The sequence below is a fragment of the Lates calcarifer genome, linkage group LG12 (assembly GCF_001640805.2).
Source record: "Lates calcarifer isolate ASB-BC8 linkage group LG12, TLL_Latcal_v3, whole genome shotgun sequence".
In the NCBI taxonomy this organism is placed as follows: Eukaryota; Metazoa; Chordata; class Actinopteri; family Centropomidae; genus Lates; species Lates calcarifer.
Genome location: NC_066844.1, coordinates 26,042,184 through 26,060,345, shown reverse-complemented (window position 1 = coordinate 26,060,345; position 18,162 = coordinate 26,042,184). Strand labels below are relative to the sequence as shown.

Genomic DNA, 18,162 nt, shown 5'->3' with positions numbered 1-18,162 from the left:
AGAACTGCAGAGGATGAGATTGGTTGGGTGAGTCTGAGAGTAAAAAGTGTAAAGAATGATTTCACACATGCATGTAGAGAAGCTGTGTGTGTGCTGTGTGCGCCGGGCTCTCCTCTCTCTGCAGGTCTTACCGTGCAGCCGTCCTCCATCACGCTGTAAGTGAAGCGGCTGTTGCCCTCGGCTCTGATCTCCACGTCGTTGGAGCCCTGCAGCAGCACGGCCTTCTTCAGGTTGCCTGTTGAGGCGTCCATGTAGGCCACGCTGTTCTTACAGTGGTAGGTGAGGTTCTGAGACGCCTCGGTGGACAGCAGTCTCAGGAAGGTCATCTGAATGGCAGCAGTGTTGGGGGCCAGGCTGTCATCACCATAGCTGAACTGCATGAGACCAAAAGTAAGAAAAGAGCGAGAGGATTAATATTCTTGATGCTATGACATTCAAAATGAAATCATTACGATGTTATAAAATGGGATCAGGTTCAATGGTGAGTCAGCCTGCGTCTGTTTGAAACCACCACTAGGAGGCGCTAAAGTCTGAAATTTTTAAACCCTACACACAGAAGCTTTAACACAGATCACACCCAGACTGCTCATTTTGCTTCTGGTAATAGAAAGTGAAAAGAAAACTGGGGAGAAAACATAAATAATAATGAATCGTCCGATTGCTCTGATGACTGGAGATCGCGGTGCGACTTACGTGGAATCCTCCATTCATCGTCTCTCCGAACCAGACGTGTTTGCGATCTTTGCTCTTGCTGGACCACCAGTTCTTGCGGGGGATGTTGGAAGGCTTGGGGTAGACGCAGGACTCTCCGGTCTCCATGTTGCAGAAGACCTTGATTGCATCAACAGTGCAGCCCTGATTGGGATCAATCCAGTACTCTCCTACAGGCATCAGAAACACACACACACACATTAGCATCTAGTATGAGACTTTTCCCTCACACTGCAGCTGCCCTTTGGCTTCATAAAAAGCTGATAATCATCACATATTTTACACATAACGTTATGATATATTATTATACATCAGCCTCACACAAACACTCCCAGACTACACAGACCGTATTTACCCCAAATCTTGACTTCACCAAACTTCAGCTGCCTCAAACTTCTGTCTGCTGCATCGTCTCACCCCAATTTGACCAATTCCTCCCTGTGTCACTCACCGCTCTTCCAGTCGGGATGGCAGAGCTTCAGGTCTCTGCAGGTGCGAGCGGGGTTCTTCTTGGATCCCTCGGGGCTGCGGATGTTCTCGATCTGGTTGTTGAGAGACTTGAGAGTGGCGTCGACCTCAGCGTCATGCTGACGGAGGTTTCCGGAGGCCTGGTCGGCCCTCATGTACCTGAGAGGATCAGGGGACTTCTCGGTCTGACCCAGGCCAGCGAAGGCAGACATGTCGATGCCGGGGCCGGGGGGACCAGGAGGACCGGGGGGTCCGGGGTTTCCGGGGGGACCCTGAGAGAGAAAAATGGAAATATTAAATCTGGCTCCTCTCACTGTTTACTCATTTCATTTTCGTCCAGTCATCGCTCCACTTGTGTACTTCCTCACAAATGGAGGATTACTCTTCCCTCTCCAATCAGAGCAGACAGGTCCCTCCTCATCTCTTATAATTGGTGCAGGAAATGCTGCCATCTGTTCTGCAATCTGCTCTCTCCTCTCGTTTTAGTTTTCTTGTCTAGGACTTAACTCTTAGTTTGAACAATGCACGCATCTCAAACAAGTTCATGTGATGCCAACATGAAACTTTTTAACCTGATCTTTCATGAAACTTTGATCTGTCTATGGATGGAATAAATATTTTACCAATCACTCCCATTGATGATCATTTTAGTATCAACGAATGAATCAGAAAAACATCATGAATCATGTTAATTAACATCATTAATTAACATAAATATATGTGAACAATGATATTGTCATGGTTCTAATATGAAAACTGATGAACTGTTTTCTGCCCTCGTTAACCTGACGTGAGGAAAAGACAGAAATATCTTAGTTTATTGATTTGTAAAGTTTCTAATATGTCTGATATTAGCTGTACTTCAGTTTGAAACCAAGATATAACCCTAAACAAAACATTTTATTATACCTTGATTTAGATTTCTTTATTTCCTAAGATAACAAAGTCGTTCTGGTTTTGATTTATTAGTGAGAGAAATGTTTCATGTTTATGAAACTGTGCCTGTCGCCTCTAAATTATTCTGAGAGGCTGGTAGCGACATGCAGCTTTAAACTGGTGCCACATTTGTAAGTTCTGGTTTCAAAGCAATGCTGTGGTTTAGGGTTTTGAAGAATGTAACTGATACTAAGATCATGACTGAAATGATTCAGATATTTTCTGTTCAGCTGAATAATCCAGTGTTCATTCTTCATTATGTTTTATTTTTGCCATCTGAATCTTCATTATTGTAATTTTAAAAAATGTCCAGCAGCTCCCTCGGGGGCAGATTTACTGGGTGTACTGGTCATGAAGTCCATCCACTGAGTTAAACTCATATCCAGACTGAGTCATGCAGCTCATGACGTTGTAATGTGGTGTGACTTTTGCACAGTCAGACTCCTGCTGTTTTCAAGGACTCTCAACATGGAGGTTTTCCACTTCTGAAGGTGTTTTAAATTCCTCTCTTCGTGTGCATGTAACACGTGTGTTTTTGTGCTCAGTGCAGGGCTGCAGATAAACGTGGAGGCAGAAGACGATCGGTGAGACGGGTGGAGAAAGTTCTGATGGGTACTCACAGAGGGACCTGTCTCTCCACTGCGACCACGAGGTCCGGGGGGTCCAATGGGTCCTGGTAGACCGCTTACACCGTCCTTTCCAGCAGGGCCAACGGGTCCAGGTGGTCCCTACATACACAGATGGAGAGAAACACTTGATGTTAAGCTCTAAAGAAACGTACTTCATTTGTTTTTGAATTCAAAGTGAAAATCTTTTTTTTACTTTTTGTTGAGTATTTTGGTAGTGTTTATACTCACTCTTTGTCCAGCGGGTCCAGCAGGTCCAGTAGCACCCTGGTCTCCAGCTTGACCCTGAAACAGACGACGACTCCATTTTTACATACTTTAAAAAATGGATGATGATAAGGAATAAACTGCAGCTAAAACAAGCATCACCTCAAGTCATCAGACTAATATAACACAGAGGCCTGGATGCTTACCGGAGGTCCGGGCAGACCCTGCAGACCAGTGAAGCCTCTGTGTCCCTTCTGTCCTCTCTCTCCAGCCTCTCCAGCCTCACCTTTGTCACCACGAGGTCCTTGGGGTCCCTGGGAACAAGTGGACAACATCCAAATTGAGCTCTGTTTGCCTGGAGAAGTGTTTCTATTCTTTAAACTTTTGTTTGAGTTGACACTGTGTGTTATTGTTCAGATACATACGGGCATTCCTCTGGCTCCAGCAGGTCCTGGAGGTCCAGCAGGTCCTTGTGCACCCTGAGAAAGAAAAACAAGAAAGAAACTGTATAATAGAAACAAAGTGCCTGAAAAATTCCTGGAGCAGTGTTTTGAACTGACAGGGTTCAAATCCATGACCATTCCAATGGACATAACTTTTCTAGAAAGTTTAATGTTCAGTGTTTATTTTTTAAATTTATTTAAGTTAACCATTCATTTGTTTTTCTGAAAAAGGTCTCTTAAGATATTTATTGCTATTTTACTATTGGTGTTTTCTTGCATTCAGATTCAGGGACAGAAGAGATAACACGTAATTTAGTATTTTAATAATTTTTTTGTTGATTGCTAATGATTCACGGTCGCATTTAGAGTAGAAATCCACCATTACAATTTGTTGTGTGTGTGTTTGGAGTGTAATTGGATTCTGAATGGGCTCAGATAAGATAAGCGTGCAATTTTCCAAAAGCACTCTGCTAACCCATAATGACAAATATGTCTTCTGCAGCCAGACAATTTTGGACTAGGGTGCATTTAAAAAGCGAATAAAGCAGAAAACCATCACTGACGCTCTGCTGAAATGCAGCGAATACATTCCAGGAAAGAGGGGAGAAGTCTCTTTGTCCGCTGGTCAGTTACTCAGGGATGAAACACCTGAGACGTTCTCCTCTGTACTCGTGTGTTATCAGACAATATGCTAATTTCCAGCAGGTGAAAAAAATCCACCTCATTAAAATCACGCTTCTTATTCTCTGCTGACAGGAACGGTTTTCTTTTCTCGTTGTATTGAGAAAATGATGTCAGTTTGTTTCCTTTTTTTACTCACAGACTCTCCTCTGTCTCCCTGTTTGCCGGTTGGACCAACGGGGCCGGGAGCACCGGGAGCGCCTGGAGCACCAGGAGCACCAGCAGGACCGGTGTTACCACGATCACCCTGCAGCACAGAGAGCACAACAGTCAGGGCAGGGGAGCTACAAACACAGGATCGCTTACCTTTAGTCTGCACTGTAAGAAGAAATGTCGAGGTACAGTAAAACCCAGAGAGTAAAAAATAAACCCCGAAATTCCCCAAAGCAATGAAATGGAAAAGAAACAGGAGAAATCGTCCAACAACAAAAGCTCTTCCACACTAAAAGGAATAAACTCCAACTGTTTATTTGTGGCAGCAGAAACAGATGATGGAGCAGGATTCTCCCTTCAGTTAAAGCTTATTGCAATTCACTCATTTTACAAGCAGTTTTAGAAAAGCTCCACCAAGTGTTGACTGAATCAATAAAATTCATCCGGAAGTAATCACTGCAGTAAAACAGCAGGTTTACATTGTTTGAATGTGAGTGCAGAGAGCAGTCAGGCTCCAGTAAGGTGTACTGGGCCTTCAGCAGAACAGGTGCAGTTACAGTTTACAGGTACAGTTTCTCCTGTACTTCTCACCTTGATTCCAGCAGCACCATCTCTACCAGGAGGTCCATCAGATCCAGGGTTGCCCTGTCAGATGACACAACAATATCGAGTGTTAATAGCTTCCATCTCCACTGAGCCAGATGTCCTACTGAATACTGATCAGCTGCATAATGAACCCCGCGCCAACCAATGCATTAATGATAGAGAGAAGACAATGCAAATGTATACATGACGCAAATAGCAGTGTGTTTTAATGGGCTTGGCCTCTGAACCAAAATTCTGCCATAAGCAATGAATGGAGTGAATGAATGGAATGAATTGAGACATCCTCTGACCTCTCTGCCAGGCTCTCCTGCAGGTCCGGTGAGTCCAGGTGGTCCAACAGGTCCAGGGGGTCCACGGTCTCCGCCGCCACCGGGAGCTCCCTGCTTTCCGGGCTCACCCTGAGAGAGGAAGACTCATTACCACACCAAACCTGATAACTACTGTAAGACACATAACAGCCTCCAGTTTTACGCTCCAAGCTTCGTCCTCTGGCACTCTGACGTCTAACAGCTTGTTATTCCCATAAGGGCAACAATAAAATCTGTGTGAGAGCACTTCATCCTTATCTGCACTTTGCTGCAGAATTAAAGTGAAAACAAACACTCAGATATTGAATTAGAGTCAGACACTGTGGGCTCTGGATCAATCAGCAGATGTTTAAATGACAACACAATTGTTGCCTCCCAACGCTCCCAGACCTCGTTAACATCTTTTAAAACGAGGTGTTGTAGGAATACTAACTTCCAGAGCATAAATTTAATTAAATGGACAACATTTTAATCCCAGTCTGATCTTTGTCATGTAGACTGGTTTAAAAACTTGAAATGCTAATTCACCCACAAACAGGGAACTGAAAATGTAGTTTTTAAAAATACGTTTGACTGAAAATGATCAAATTTAGGATTAAAACATGACCAGACTCTGAGCACTGCTACCAAACTCACATCCTCTGCTTGAAACACTCCTGTGTGAGTTTGGCTGCTTTCTTGGCCTCGCTCTCATGCATACCGGTGAATAATTAATGGCGAGGACATGCCCACTGAGATGCTGTAAGTAGGGGACATGGCTCATGTCACTTATCAGATAGTGAGAGACGTTAGCGGGGGGGAGGTTCTTGTCTCGTGTCATACTGTACATCAAATGAAACCAGTGCACCAGGAGAAAAACCCCGGCTCACGTGAGCTGTGATTTGACTCTGATCCAATTAGGACGGCAGAGTGACAGTCCAGAGCCCGACTGAGGGTTTCTACTAGATTATAAATATTTATTTTGACATCCTGTTCTGTTATTTAAGATTAACAAACAGTCACTCTCAGCAATTAAAGAGAAACACCTCACGTTCAAGCATAAGTTCAGTAAACAAACAACAGTTACTTTCCAATGTGTTCTAATCCTCCTTTAAACCAAAAAACAACGCAACAAGAGTCAAACTGCTTCAGGCTTAAACCTGTTTTGATGCAAATGCACTGGTGCTGAAACAATTAATTGATTAGCAGACAATTGATCAACAAACATTTTGCTCATCAATGAATCTTTTCTCAAACAAAGAGGCTGGATACTCCAGTTCCAGTCTCAGCTGTGAGTTGTCTGTGTTGTTGTACAGGCCTGCAACTCGTGAATTTTCAATCAATTAATCTGCTGATTATCTGAGTAATCAGTTCATCGTTTGATCCATAAAATGTCAGAAAGAGTTCAGAGTACGATCAGCAGGTGAGACGAGCAGAGACATGTTTACTCATGCTGCAGTGTGATGAGCTCTCTCAGCTACAGAGGAAAATTACATTATTATCATCTAAGCTCTGCTATCGTAAATCGAATATCTTCACCATCTCGACAAAACAAGTCACTGCCAAGTCAGGCTTTTGGAAACTGTGATGAGCATCTCTCAGTTTTTGTCTGACATTTATAGACTGAGATATTGTCAGTTATAGTTGAAATAAATGATGGACAGATGAATTGATATGAAAATGATTGTTAGCCACAGTCTGAATTTTTCTGTTACTTACAGAAGGTCCAGGCAGACCAGGGAAACCTCTCTCACCACGCTGTCCAGGTAGACCGACGATACCGCGCTGACCAGCCAAACCCTGAGGACCTGAAGGACCTGGAGGACCCTGAGAGGGCGAAGACAAAGAGGCAGAAAACACAATCCATTAGCCATTAGCCATTAGCCATTAGCCATTATAATAACAGCATTTAACAGCCACGTCTTAAAGGACTAGATTGACTTTATGGGAAATACTTAGTCATCATCTAAAATGGCTCGATGAAGAGATCGATACCACTCTTAAAGTCTGTATAGTAAAGTTTAAGCTCAGGTCAGCGGCCAGTTAGCTTAGCTTAGCTTAGCACAAAGACCGCAGCACCTTTAAAAGGTGTTTTATCTGTTTCTTGGCAGAGAGTTTTCTGGGAGCTTTGTTGTCTCTGTGAGGTTGCAAACCAACCAACTAAAGACTCTTTTGAGTCACCAAGTGATCAAGTTTGTTGACAGATGCATACAACACAACACAAAGCCTTTAGTTTTGTTGCTTGTGTTTTAACAGGTTTTATTTATGTCAGGTTGTTTCTTCTGTCGTTTTGTCCGTCTGGGATTTTATAACCTCCAACTACAGCAACACACACAAACATCAACCTCTCTATCAGGTCTACTACATCCACATGTGAAAGCTCCCTTAACCCATGTTCACAATAAACACCTGACTCTACGTGACACCTGAGACTTGCCAATCAGCTGAGACTTTGATGTGCTGATACGTGGTTCAGGATTTCGTACATATAATCTCTAGATGGTAGGGGTCTGGACCCAGCAGCTACCTTCATGTTTTCAGTATGTAACCATCCGTGTTATTATCTTGACAGGGCTCGTCGTGTGTTTATGACGGTGTGTGTGTGCAGTTCTGAGTGTAGGCAAGGTAAAAGCCTGAGGTCCCATCATCAGCCTGTCACATGTCTTGGTCTGCTATTACAGTCAGTGATGGACACTGACAGCTGTGTGTATTAATGGAGAATGTGCTCAGCTGCTGTCCATTACTGATGAAATTGGCTCTTTGCTGCGACAGAGCTACGTAAAAAAGTCGACAGAAACGTAGAAAACAAACACATTTAATCATTTTCCTTTCTCTATAATGGACTCCTGTGTTCACCTTGATGGTGTCCGAGGAGATGCGCGGTCTGAAGAGCGGCTAAATATGTGTTCAGGTGGGTGCCGGAGGGACTGGAGTGGTATTTCAAGCGTCACAAGGTCAAGAAGTTACAGATTACATAAAACCCCGGCAGCTTTGCGAGTGGTGTACGGAGGAGTGTGATTAAAGAACGTCAGACTCACAGGAGGACCGTCCTCTCCGGCGTCTCCCTTCTCTCCAGGTGTTCCAGCAGAACCGCGGAGTCCGGGGTCACCCTGTCTGCCTGGAGGTCCACCATCTCCCCTCACACCCTTAGGTCCATCTTTGCCAGGGGGGCCGGCAGGACCAGCAGGTCCAGGATTACCCTGAGAAATGTAAGCAGGAAGACAAAACATACATTATACCCTATCATACAGTGAGAGCAACCATGTTTCTTTTCTCTAACACACATCTTACGTGATCAGACTTGTTTCTCACAGTATGTTGCACTTCCTTTTAGCAAGTCTGTAAAAATATCCTAAACAAGCCACAACGACTCCCACTGTGTCAGACATATTGTTTTGGTGGTGCGTAGGTGCTGAAACAGTAGGAGCAAATTAAAAAGGCTTCCTAGGTGACAATAAGTCAGGTGCCATTCAGGAAACGCTCCTGTATCTGTTCTGCTGCACCTGGTCCTGGTAGAGTAATTCTCATATGTAGAGTTATATATGAAGCTTTTTAATGTTTCCTATATCAACAGTTTATTATGTAAAAGTAGATCACAAAGATGTCTGTCAAATAATACAGAAAATATCTACATTAACAGCAACACAAGCAGCTTTACAGCTGTATTTTTTAACATATGCATTCATATGGACTCAGTTGGATGGATACAGGCTGTCGGGGTTTAGCTACAGTACAAAGAGACTGAACTTACGTTGGGACCGGGGGGTCCAACTCGGCCAGCAGCTCCAGGGAAACCAGTGGCACCCTGACAGAGAGAGATTAATTAAGACAAAAGCCAAAAATAATCGAATCCTCTGCCTGTGCTGCTGCGAGACAAAAGTGAAATAACATTTTCTGAACAGAGAGGGAGACGAGAAAAACACTTACAGGAGGTCCCTGAGCACCACGAGCACCTTTAGGTCCAGAAACACCTGTAGGACCCTGGAACAGAAAACATGTACATTACTGTCTGACATTTGTGTTATGTTTTTTTTAGAGGACAATATAAACCTATATAAAAAGCGCTCTTAGCTGGGCGGAGTTGTCTGCCTCAGCTAGTTTTTATTCTGCCTGCTGTGGCACAGTGAGTGACAAGGACAGCGTTCCCCACCACAGATGTTCAACAAAGAGAAAAAAAGGATTTTTCTGCTGATTTCTGTATTTTTCTCCTCTCATAAGAAAAACTGTCAGTCAGTGTCTATTGTTGTTGATTATCAAAAAGAAGCTGCAAACAGCCAGTGTTTTGGTATGAGCCCTCATTATTTTAGGATTAGACAGAGCTGGGGAAAAATGACAGTTTTGTTTAGCAGCAGTGTTAAAGAAGATCTGGAGTGACACTCACTGCAGGTCCAGGAGCACCAGATGGTCCTTGGGGTCCGGGGGCACCAGCGTCTCCCTTCTGTCCAGATTCTCCCTGCTCTCCCTTGGTTCCAGGTTGACCGTCAGCTCCCTGAGAGACAGAAACACAGATGAAATATGTCACTAATCACTGTAGATATATTGGGTTAAAGGGGCAGTCCGCCAGTGTTACACATAAATATCAGTTTACTTGTCACAGTTGATGGTTGGTGTGAAAACATCTGTGTTTCAAACTGGACATGTGCAGCCATTAGCTTACAGAGGCTAATGTTAGCATAAACAGTCAGTTCACTGACTTTATGTCTGTTCTCTACAGGTCCTCCTGCTGCATTTACCTTTACTGTGTAATCATCACTGGAGGCCACAGTGCCTGCTGTTACAAGTAGCAGGAAGTGCTATTTACTGTAGAAGAAAAACTGGCTGAAAAGCAGTGAGGGAGGAGATGAGTTTTCTTTGACCTTTCCTCTTTTTTCGACAGCAATTAAAAGTCTAGAGCTGTGAATTCAGAATATTTAATAAGTGCTGGTGTATTATGTAAAGTCTCTGTCTATTTTCAGTCTGTGTGGTGATAAACTGTGATGTTATGTTCTGTTATTCATCCTGACGTAAACTCAATAATTAACCACGGTGCAGCCTAGAAAATAAATAATATATCTGATAAATTGTGTTGTCACAAAAACATCGATGAAGTTCCATTTGGCTGGATGAAGCTTATTAAAAACATTTAGCTGATGAGGGCCTGGAGTCCTCAGGAGGAGCTAAATGGATGAGTGACTGTTTCTCTCCACAGAGGAAACAAGATGTACCAAGATGAAAAACTGATTCACTACGAGCTAAAACTGAGGTTTTAAATTAGACATCCATGTATTTCCAGATAGCAGTAAAAAAAAAAGGTGTGTCAGGTTGATGTCCGTCATCTCACAGCTCCAGGTAACAAAACATGAGGTGAATAAAATATCCACATTTTCACTGCAGCTTGGTTTGATGATTGTAAAGGTGTTGATCTGTAATCTGTAGATCTACTGTGCTTTTATCCACTGATCTTTTTTATCTTGTTTATGCTTATTATTTTTTTTAACAGGGTGCTAAATGTATGTGTATTATTTTAAATGTAGATTAATTGAGGAGTATTGAGGCCTGTAGTGAAGGAGACCACTCACTGTTGTGTTTTTTTGTTACTTACAGGGGGTCCAGCAAATCCAGCAGGCCCAGGAGGTCCAGTCTCACCCCTGTCACCCTGAAAGAAGAAAGAAGAGAGGCACAAAAACTCAGAGGGCTGTTCAGGTTGCAACGCTGCGGGAGAAAACTGAGAGAGATGGGTTCTCTGTTCAGAGAAAAAGACCTTCTGAACTCCAACTGCAACAAGATTGGAGACATTTTAAAACTATCAACTCTAATCTTTCAAAATCACTGGCTCTAAAGGAAAGCTGAACTTCTGAAAACTCAACAGTAAGCCACTTCTCTACATGGGTTATCTGCTACTGCAAATCACTATGTGCACTTAATTCATCATTTGAATTGATGCTGGTGAAACTGTGACACTTACAGGAGCACCGCGGGTACCAGGAGCTCCAGAAGGACCAGCGGGACCAGATTCACCCTGAAAGGAAACAGAGCATCAGCAACACACACCAAGCTACAGACACTGGGTTCAGATTCACAGTCACACCTCAAACAGTTAAGTACACAACAATATACACTCATTTACAGTTTTAACAAATGTATGTGTGTATGTATAACCCACATTCACAATAGATTTGTTAACTGGAACCACTGGCACTCACCTTCTCACCGTTGGGACCAGAAGGACCAGGAGGACCAATGGGACCAGTCAGACCCTGTGACAGGAAACAGGCAGAGTGTAAAAAAGTTTGACCTGAAAATACATTCACATTAAACCCTGAGTGATAACCAGTGAGGATGACAGTGACTCACTCTGGCACCGTCTTTACCGGGAGCACCTTCAGGTCCCTTCTCTCCAATGTCACCCTACGGGGATTTTAAAAAACAAAACGTCACCTGTCAGTTATAGGTATAAAACCTAAAATCAAGAAGAGAAAATTCGACATATTCTGGCTTTAACACGTTTTCCAGTCGTGGCTTACTCTGTCTCCTTTGGGTCCAGGAATGCCGGCAGATCCTCTCTCTCCAGGCATACCCTGCAGGCCAGGGGGGCCCTGAGCTCCAGCGGCACCGGCAGGTCCAATGGCTCCCTGTTATGGAAGCAGAAACAAATGGAGAGGGCTTACTGTAATGACAGACACAGGCAATACTGCACTCTGAAATAACTGCATGTGAGCACCTGCTGCAGCTGTGAGCAGGTGCTGTACCTTCACCGATGCAGTCAAGGTTTCAGGCTGAGACAGGACTTTTGTGAGCGCCGAGTTTTGTTGTCACATATCAGACTTTGTGTTTATTTACATTATGAGTCAGCGACACAAAAAGACGACGCTGTCACAGAGCGAGAAGGCATCAACTTGTTCAACAAAAGAGACCCACGCTCATCTTTGTCTCGGCGCGTTCTGCTCGAGGTTATCGGGGGATTGAAGGAATGAAAGAAAAATGAGTGCAGCTCTGTGAAAAACAGATGTTAAATTTTATTCACCTGACACAGGTTGTTCACTTTCTGGATGATAATAAACTGTAGCCAACTTTTCTGACCAAGTCTAACTCATAAAAGAGCAGAGAAAACAGTCAATCAACTAATCAGTCAGTTGAAGAAATTAAAAGAAATCTCAATCTTCATGTATTCCTTTTAATCCCTGTATTTTAAGTATAAAAGGGAGATTTATCATAAAAAACCTCGTATATCAAAGCCAAGAAAATGGAAGCAAATGCAGACTTTGATTTTAAGTGGCTCCACCAGACCCACTCCTGGTCAGAAAGTCGTCCGGCTTATCAGCAGGGCTTTCTGCTGCAGCCTCAGACTGGAGATCAGACACACAAACACAGACTGTGCCGCCTATCTCCAGTCATTAAGCTGTAACCACAGGGCTCGCACGGCCTCAACACTGGCTGTGAATACATTAAATAAGCTGCCCCCTGGAATATTGTACCTGAGAATGTCAGAGCTGATTACTACGGGGGAGGTTACGCCAATTTTAAAGGATCAAGAAAATAGTACTCTTGATTGCTCCTAAATTTTCACTGAAATCGTTTTAGAAAATTGTTCCTGTTGATGCATCGTGACTGGATTTGACCTATTGCATAGTATTGACTGTTCTTGTGTAAAGGGGCTGTGTACAGTGTGTCCCGTCATGTGCATCTTTCTCAGATTCCCGCTCCACCCTCGACACACCGTCGGTTCATTTCTCCTCCGTCACTCATGTCAGCTCTATAATCCTCATCCTCTCTATCTGCTCCTGTCTGACCTTAAGGGGAGGAAAACCTATGAACTGGGATTAAAATCTGACCAGATAACAAACCAAAAGTGGGAACTGCAGCCGCTCTGAGCTCTTCCTCTACTCACACAGTGCAGCTGTGACAAATTACTGCAGTGGCTGGAATTTACTGACGGCTGAAAAACAAGTGAGTGTGTAGCTTGAGTCTAAAAACGCAGAGGGGCCAGTTTATGAATGTAGAGAAGACATTATTTCTCTTTAGTATTCAAATGCAGGTGAAGAATTAAATCATGCAGATTCTTATTATGGTAATAATATAGTCTTCTATTCAAATGATAAATACACAGGGGTTTCCCATGGTGTATAACTATCCATCATACAGTGATGGATGTGTGTGTACAGTGTGTATGATTGTATGGATGTTCAGTATATAACTCTCTCATTTTAGGGCAGAGAAATGGAAACTAACATGCAGCAAACATTAGAGGAAAGTCTGCTCTCCACACCTGTTAATCATCTCGTGACCCTAAAGATTTATCCTGCGACCCCTCCAGGTGAGGACTGCTGCCCTGCACCACCAGGGCACCACACAATTAATACACTTCTTTAAAATGAGATGTTTCCCCTCAGGAAACCTGAGCGGAGTGTTATACAGACCCCTCATCTACTGACTAACGCGATCATGAGGTGAGGTGTGTCAGGATCTGGGTGTGTGACCTCCTCTCACAAACAGCTCAACTCACAAAAACCTGAGGTAATTATTAATCCATCTCATGCTCAGACTGCTGTGTTTCCGCTGCTGCATGCGATGAGAATATATCAGAAATCCACAGAATCATATTTGCCAGTTGTGTTGAGTGCACCTAAGTTTCTCCAAGTCCTGGACTCACCTTGGGTCCGTCAGTTCCAGGAGTTCCAGGCAGACCTCTGGGTCCCTGCAGACCCTGAGGACCAGCAGCTCCTCTCTCTCCGGGGAAACCGCGCTCTCCCTGAGCAGTGACAGATAACAATGATCAGCGGCCATGTCTGACAACCAGCCGAGAGCAGCGGGGTTAGATCAAGACAGAAAACTTACTCTGGGTCCAGTAGCACCAGCTGCTCCACCCTCTCCAGGAACTCCCTTAAAAAAAGAAAGCAAAGTTAAGACGTGTGGGATCAGTGCATGACAAATCAAACTACTACAACTAGTACTACTACTACAGGTCGATGATAGTTATTCTCTAGAGTGGATTATAGCAGTAGCTAACTCAAAATGAATAGTGAGAGCCAGAAATTTACAGCATATTTTCAGTATAAAAATGCAAGGAAGGAGAACATTTTAATGCTTTTCCATTCACAGTGACACAGAAATTATCTGGATAAATGGAAGAAATAGCAGCACTTTAATGGTAAAATACTTCAGCCTCAGGGTTCATTAAATCGTTTTAGAAAGAAAATCTGATATAAAATGTTCCTTGTTCTTTGTTTATACAGGATAAGCTGGGTAAACCTGCTCTCATGTCAGGACTGAGAGTAAAGTACATGTCATGTAGTAAACAGCATCCACCAAATTACTTCACAGATTCTTCCAGGATCTCTTCTCTTTAAACCCATGATGGATTAATACCAGTAATTCCACTGCGATTACGTGACCTTACAAGCTATATTTCACAAGAAAAAAAAAAGATACCCACCTGGTCTCCGGGCTTGCCTCCCTCACCAGGGGGGCCAGGAGGTCCAGGCAGACCCTGTGTACAGGAGAGAAACAAATAAGAGAAATGAGATTAAAACAACATACATCAGCACGGTTAGGAGAATATTAGTGTACTGATGTTTGCACTGCTCAGTGGAGATAAACTGATTGGCTGGTGTTTTTATTTTGCAGTTCTCTTCTACTATTCTGACATAAATAGAGAAACAGATGAATTCATACATAAACTTTAAGAGGCTGAAGGTTTGAGCAGACAGACTCACCTGGAAGCCGGAGGGACCGGGCTGTCCTTGCTCTCCTCTCTCTCCAGCAGGGCCCTGCATAGATAATCCATAATTCATAATCACACTCAACTTCTGTTATTAAGTAAATGTCAACAGTTCCACATATGACTTTGATGGTTAATATGGTAGGGAAAATGTTGCTAAACTTTCTCTTAATGCAGCTCAGATGTCAGTAAACATTAGAGAGATAAATGTGTTTTTACATATCAGGTTTAATTTTGTTTAGCACACTGACACAGAAACTTCAGAGTCAGTGATGCCATCTCACAATGTCCAGACATTTATGTCAAGGACTTTTTTTTTTTTTTTTTTTTTTTTACCAGACAGAGCTATCACTGAGGCAGTCTGGGAAATGGAGATACCGAAGGTTGCATCTAAGTGCAGACTGAGAAAAAGCAAAGATAATATCAGTGTTGGAGCTATATGGAGAGGGTTGGAGGGGTGGACATGAGATACGTACAGCAGGGCCGGGGGGTCCAGCAGGGCCGGTTTCTCCATCTTTGCCGGGCAGACCCTGAGGAGAGGAAGGAAGAGAGGGGGAGGAGGAAGGAAGGAGGGAGGGGGGCAACAAATAGATAGATATCAACAGTTACACCAAAGGTGATGCTATTAACTCGATAGATGCCTGATAGCTATAATTGAACTTTTCAACATGCTTCTCATGTGGAGGCTGAAGTACAGACGTAACGGTGGCTCAGTGGAGAGTCACAGTAGCTACAGAATATAAAACACCCTGTGTGTCTGAACAAAAAGCTTCATTGATCTGTGAACATTTCGAGTATAAAAACACAGTCTTTGCACGTTGCAGTTATCTGGTTTCTAAACACTGTTTTCTATCTGTGAAATGTTCCAAAACAGCCCTTTGTTCAGCTTCACTTATAGACAAAAGGTGAACTAACTTACTCTCAGACCAGGAGCTCCAGCCAGTCCTTTCTCACCAGGCTTTCCGCCCTCACCCTAATCACAACAGAAACACAGATGCAGTGGTTAGTCAAAAGGCCACGGCTGATTTGTGTGGTCCTGTGCCTATTCTGGGAGTAAAGAGGGTTCATGTGATGGTGCACATCAAATGGCATCAAATTGCTCAGCAGTACTCCAGGTGAAGAGTTATGGTGTATATTTCTGATTCAGAGGGTCTACTGAACCCACATATAATACATTTAATCAGCAGAACAGTTTTCCCATACAGATATCTTTAGTCACATTTTAAAAATGTTTTCATAAATACTTACAGTCGCTCCCTTTGGTCCGGGGAATCCCATGACACCAGGCTGTCCGCGGGCTCCCTGTGGGCCGGGGGGTCCTGGACGTCCATCCTCACCAGGAGCTCCCTGTTTCATAGAGAAATTAAACATCTAAATAATACGCAGCATTATCACACATGTAGTCATGATTATATTTGGAAAATGCCAAATCACACTTTGATTTTGAGTGTGGACGTAGATTAGAGAGAAGTAACTGCTCAGAGGATCCGGTCAGATTTGCCGCTGTAGCTGACAGAGTGTCCAGCATGGCCCGGGGATATACAACAGCCAATCAATTTGTCCAAATTTTCATTTCCCTCCAAAATGAATAAATGAATTAAAAAACCCCAGAGGGCTGAAGTGGGAAAGCCAGGAAGCAAAGAATTAACAGATCAAATAATCCCTCAATCACAATCAGCCAGAAAAACGATTGAAACACCGTCCCTGAACAGAAAACAATGTTTAAAATAATGTTCATATAACCCACATAGGAACATTAAAATATGACAAAATGTGTAATTATATTGCAGCACTACAAAAAATGTGGGATGCTCTGTGTGATCCACTGGCAACAGAAAATTCAAATTTCATTTTAGAAGGAGCCAGCTCGTTAAAAAGAATTCAGTTTGTGGAGGTTTCAGTGAAGAGTTCTGGTGTAAACACTGTTGGGCTGAGAAACAGTCTGGACTGAAAACACAGAACAGGCACTGCAGGATTAAGTGTTATCGTGAAAAACAGGAGTCTGTCTATCTGACGAAGCTGAAGTTGAGAAAATGACGGCGCTCTGAATTCAGTGTGAAAGCTGAAACACGCCACAGTGTGTCACACTTTGCTGCCCTAAAAACCAGGACAGTGGAGCTTATTTGAAACACACACCGCTGGGGGACGAGGCTGGTGGATAATGGGTGGATAAATCTCCTGCAATTCAATTTGATGAAAGCACTTATGAGTCATTATGAGACGAGAGCACATTTGATAAAATGACAAGTCTCTCCCCGGTTATTCCACATGTAATATTACAACAACAAAAAAAAGACACACAGCCCATAACACTGTATGAGGATAGATGCTGTGTAATTGTTTTTATTGATTCACAAAGACGCAACAACAACATTATTGTTGTTACAACAAAGAAAAGTGCACTTACAGAAGGTCCAACTTTGCCTTGAGGACCAGCGTCACCAGGGCGTCCAGTGAGGCCCTGTAGGAGAGGGGGAACAGAAACACAGTCAAAATCCAGATGAGTCATCGACATCTCTATGCAGAAGTGTGCTGAGGAAAGGTGGGAACATATGGCACTGTGAAAACTGAATTTACACCTCTGATTGGCCCCGTGTGCAGGAAGCAACGGTTAAACACCTACTGATGGAGCTGAACCATGAATGAGAGAGCATTTAAGGCTGCTGATGTGAATGAGCTTGGCTCACTACAGGTGCTTTTTTTCATGCTTCCCCTGCAGCGATTACATAAACATTAATGACAATTTGTGCCACTGTTGGGGAATAAAATCACTCCAGGAGGAAGCACAAATTCTTCTCAATGAAAACCATCTATCACTGTGAGATCAGTGATAACAGTTGTATCAGGTCGTCAGGGTTATGATAGCTCTGTCTATTTTACACATCAAAATCTGTTTAAAGGTCTTGGTGGTATAAAATCTGAGCTGTAAATAGGTACTCCAAAGATGAGAGCGTTTATCAAGCAAGTACAGTGTAATGAGTTTAAAGTGCTAAGTTAATATCCAGTATAAAATTCCAGTATAAAACTCAGGATATTTCAGCACTTACAGATTCAGTTTTGACAATTTATTTTCAGTTTCTCTCTGTGAGTCTCTTAAATTTCTGGAGGCGCGGTGCTAAATCACTGGAGCGTTCACTCAAGTGTTTCAGCTGAGATAAATCTCTGACTTCTTAGTTAAATTAACCGTAAAAAGTCCTTGTTACAAAGCTGAAAATGGGACTTTTTCTTAGCTCGTGAAAAATGTTCTTTTTAGAGAAAGATGGTTTCCACAGGACAGCAACTGTGTGGTGAGCTGAGAAATAAAAGACAGTAGTAACTTAGGACCGAGCCAAATCTACAGCCAGACA

At 43.1% G+C, this 18,162-nt stretch overlaps 1 protein-coding gene across 1 annotated transcript in view; it reads right to left on the bottom strand.

Moving 5' to 3' along the window:
• col2a1b (collagen, type II, alpha 1b) overlaps positions 1–18,162 on the bottom strand; it is a 44,587-nt gene that overhangs the window by 2,482 nt on the left and 23,943 nt on the right. Inside the window, 28 exon segments of the mRNA XM_018678960.2 lie at positions 132–374; positions 694–881; positions 1,163–1,451; positions 2,736–2,843; positions 2,973–3,026; positions 3,155–3,262; positions 3,374–3,427; positions 4,212–4,319; positions 4,817–4,870; positions 5,122–5,229; positions 6,838–6,945; positions 8,157–8,318; positions 8,870–8,923; positions 9,046–9,099; positions 9,500–9,607; positions 10,700–10,753; positions 11,063–11,116; positions 11,301–11,354; positions 11,452–11,505; positions 11,622–11,729; positions 13,748–13,846; positions 13,933–13,977; positions 14,531–14,584; positions 14,811–14,864; positions 15,292–15,345; positions 15,735–15,788; positions 16,064–16,162; positions 17,223–17,276. Coding sequence (XP_018534476.1) covers positions 132–374; positions 694–881; positions 1,163–1,451; positions 2,736–2,843; positions 2,973–3,026; positions 3,155–3,262; positions 3,374–3,427; positions 4,212–4,319; positions 4,817–4,870; positions 5,122–5,229; positions 6,838–6,945; positions 8,157–8,318; positions 8,870–8,923; positions 9,046–9,099; positions 9,500–9,607; positions 10,700–10,753; positions 11,063–11,116; positions 11,301–11,354; positions 11,452–11,505; positions 11,622–11,729; positions 13,748–13,846; positions 13,933–13,977; positions 14,531–14,584; positions 14,811–14,864; positions 15,292–15,345; positions 15,735–15,788; positions 16,064–16,162; positions 17,223–17,276 — 2,637 coding nt within the window.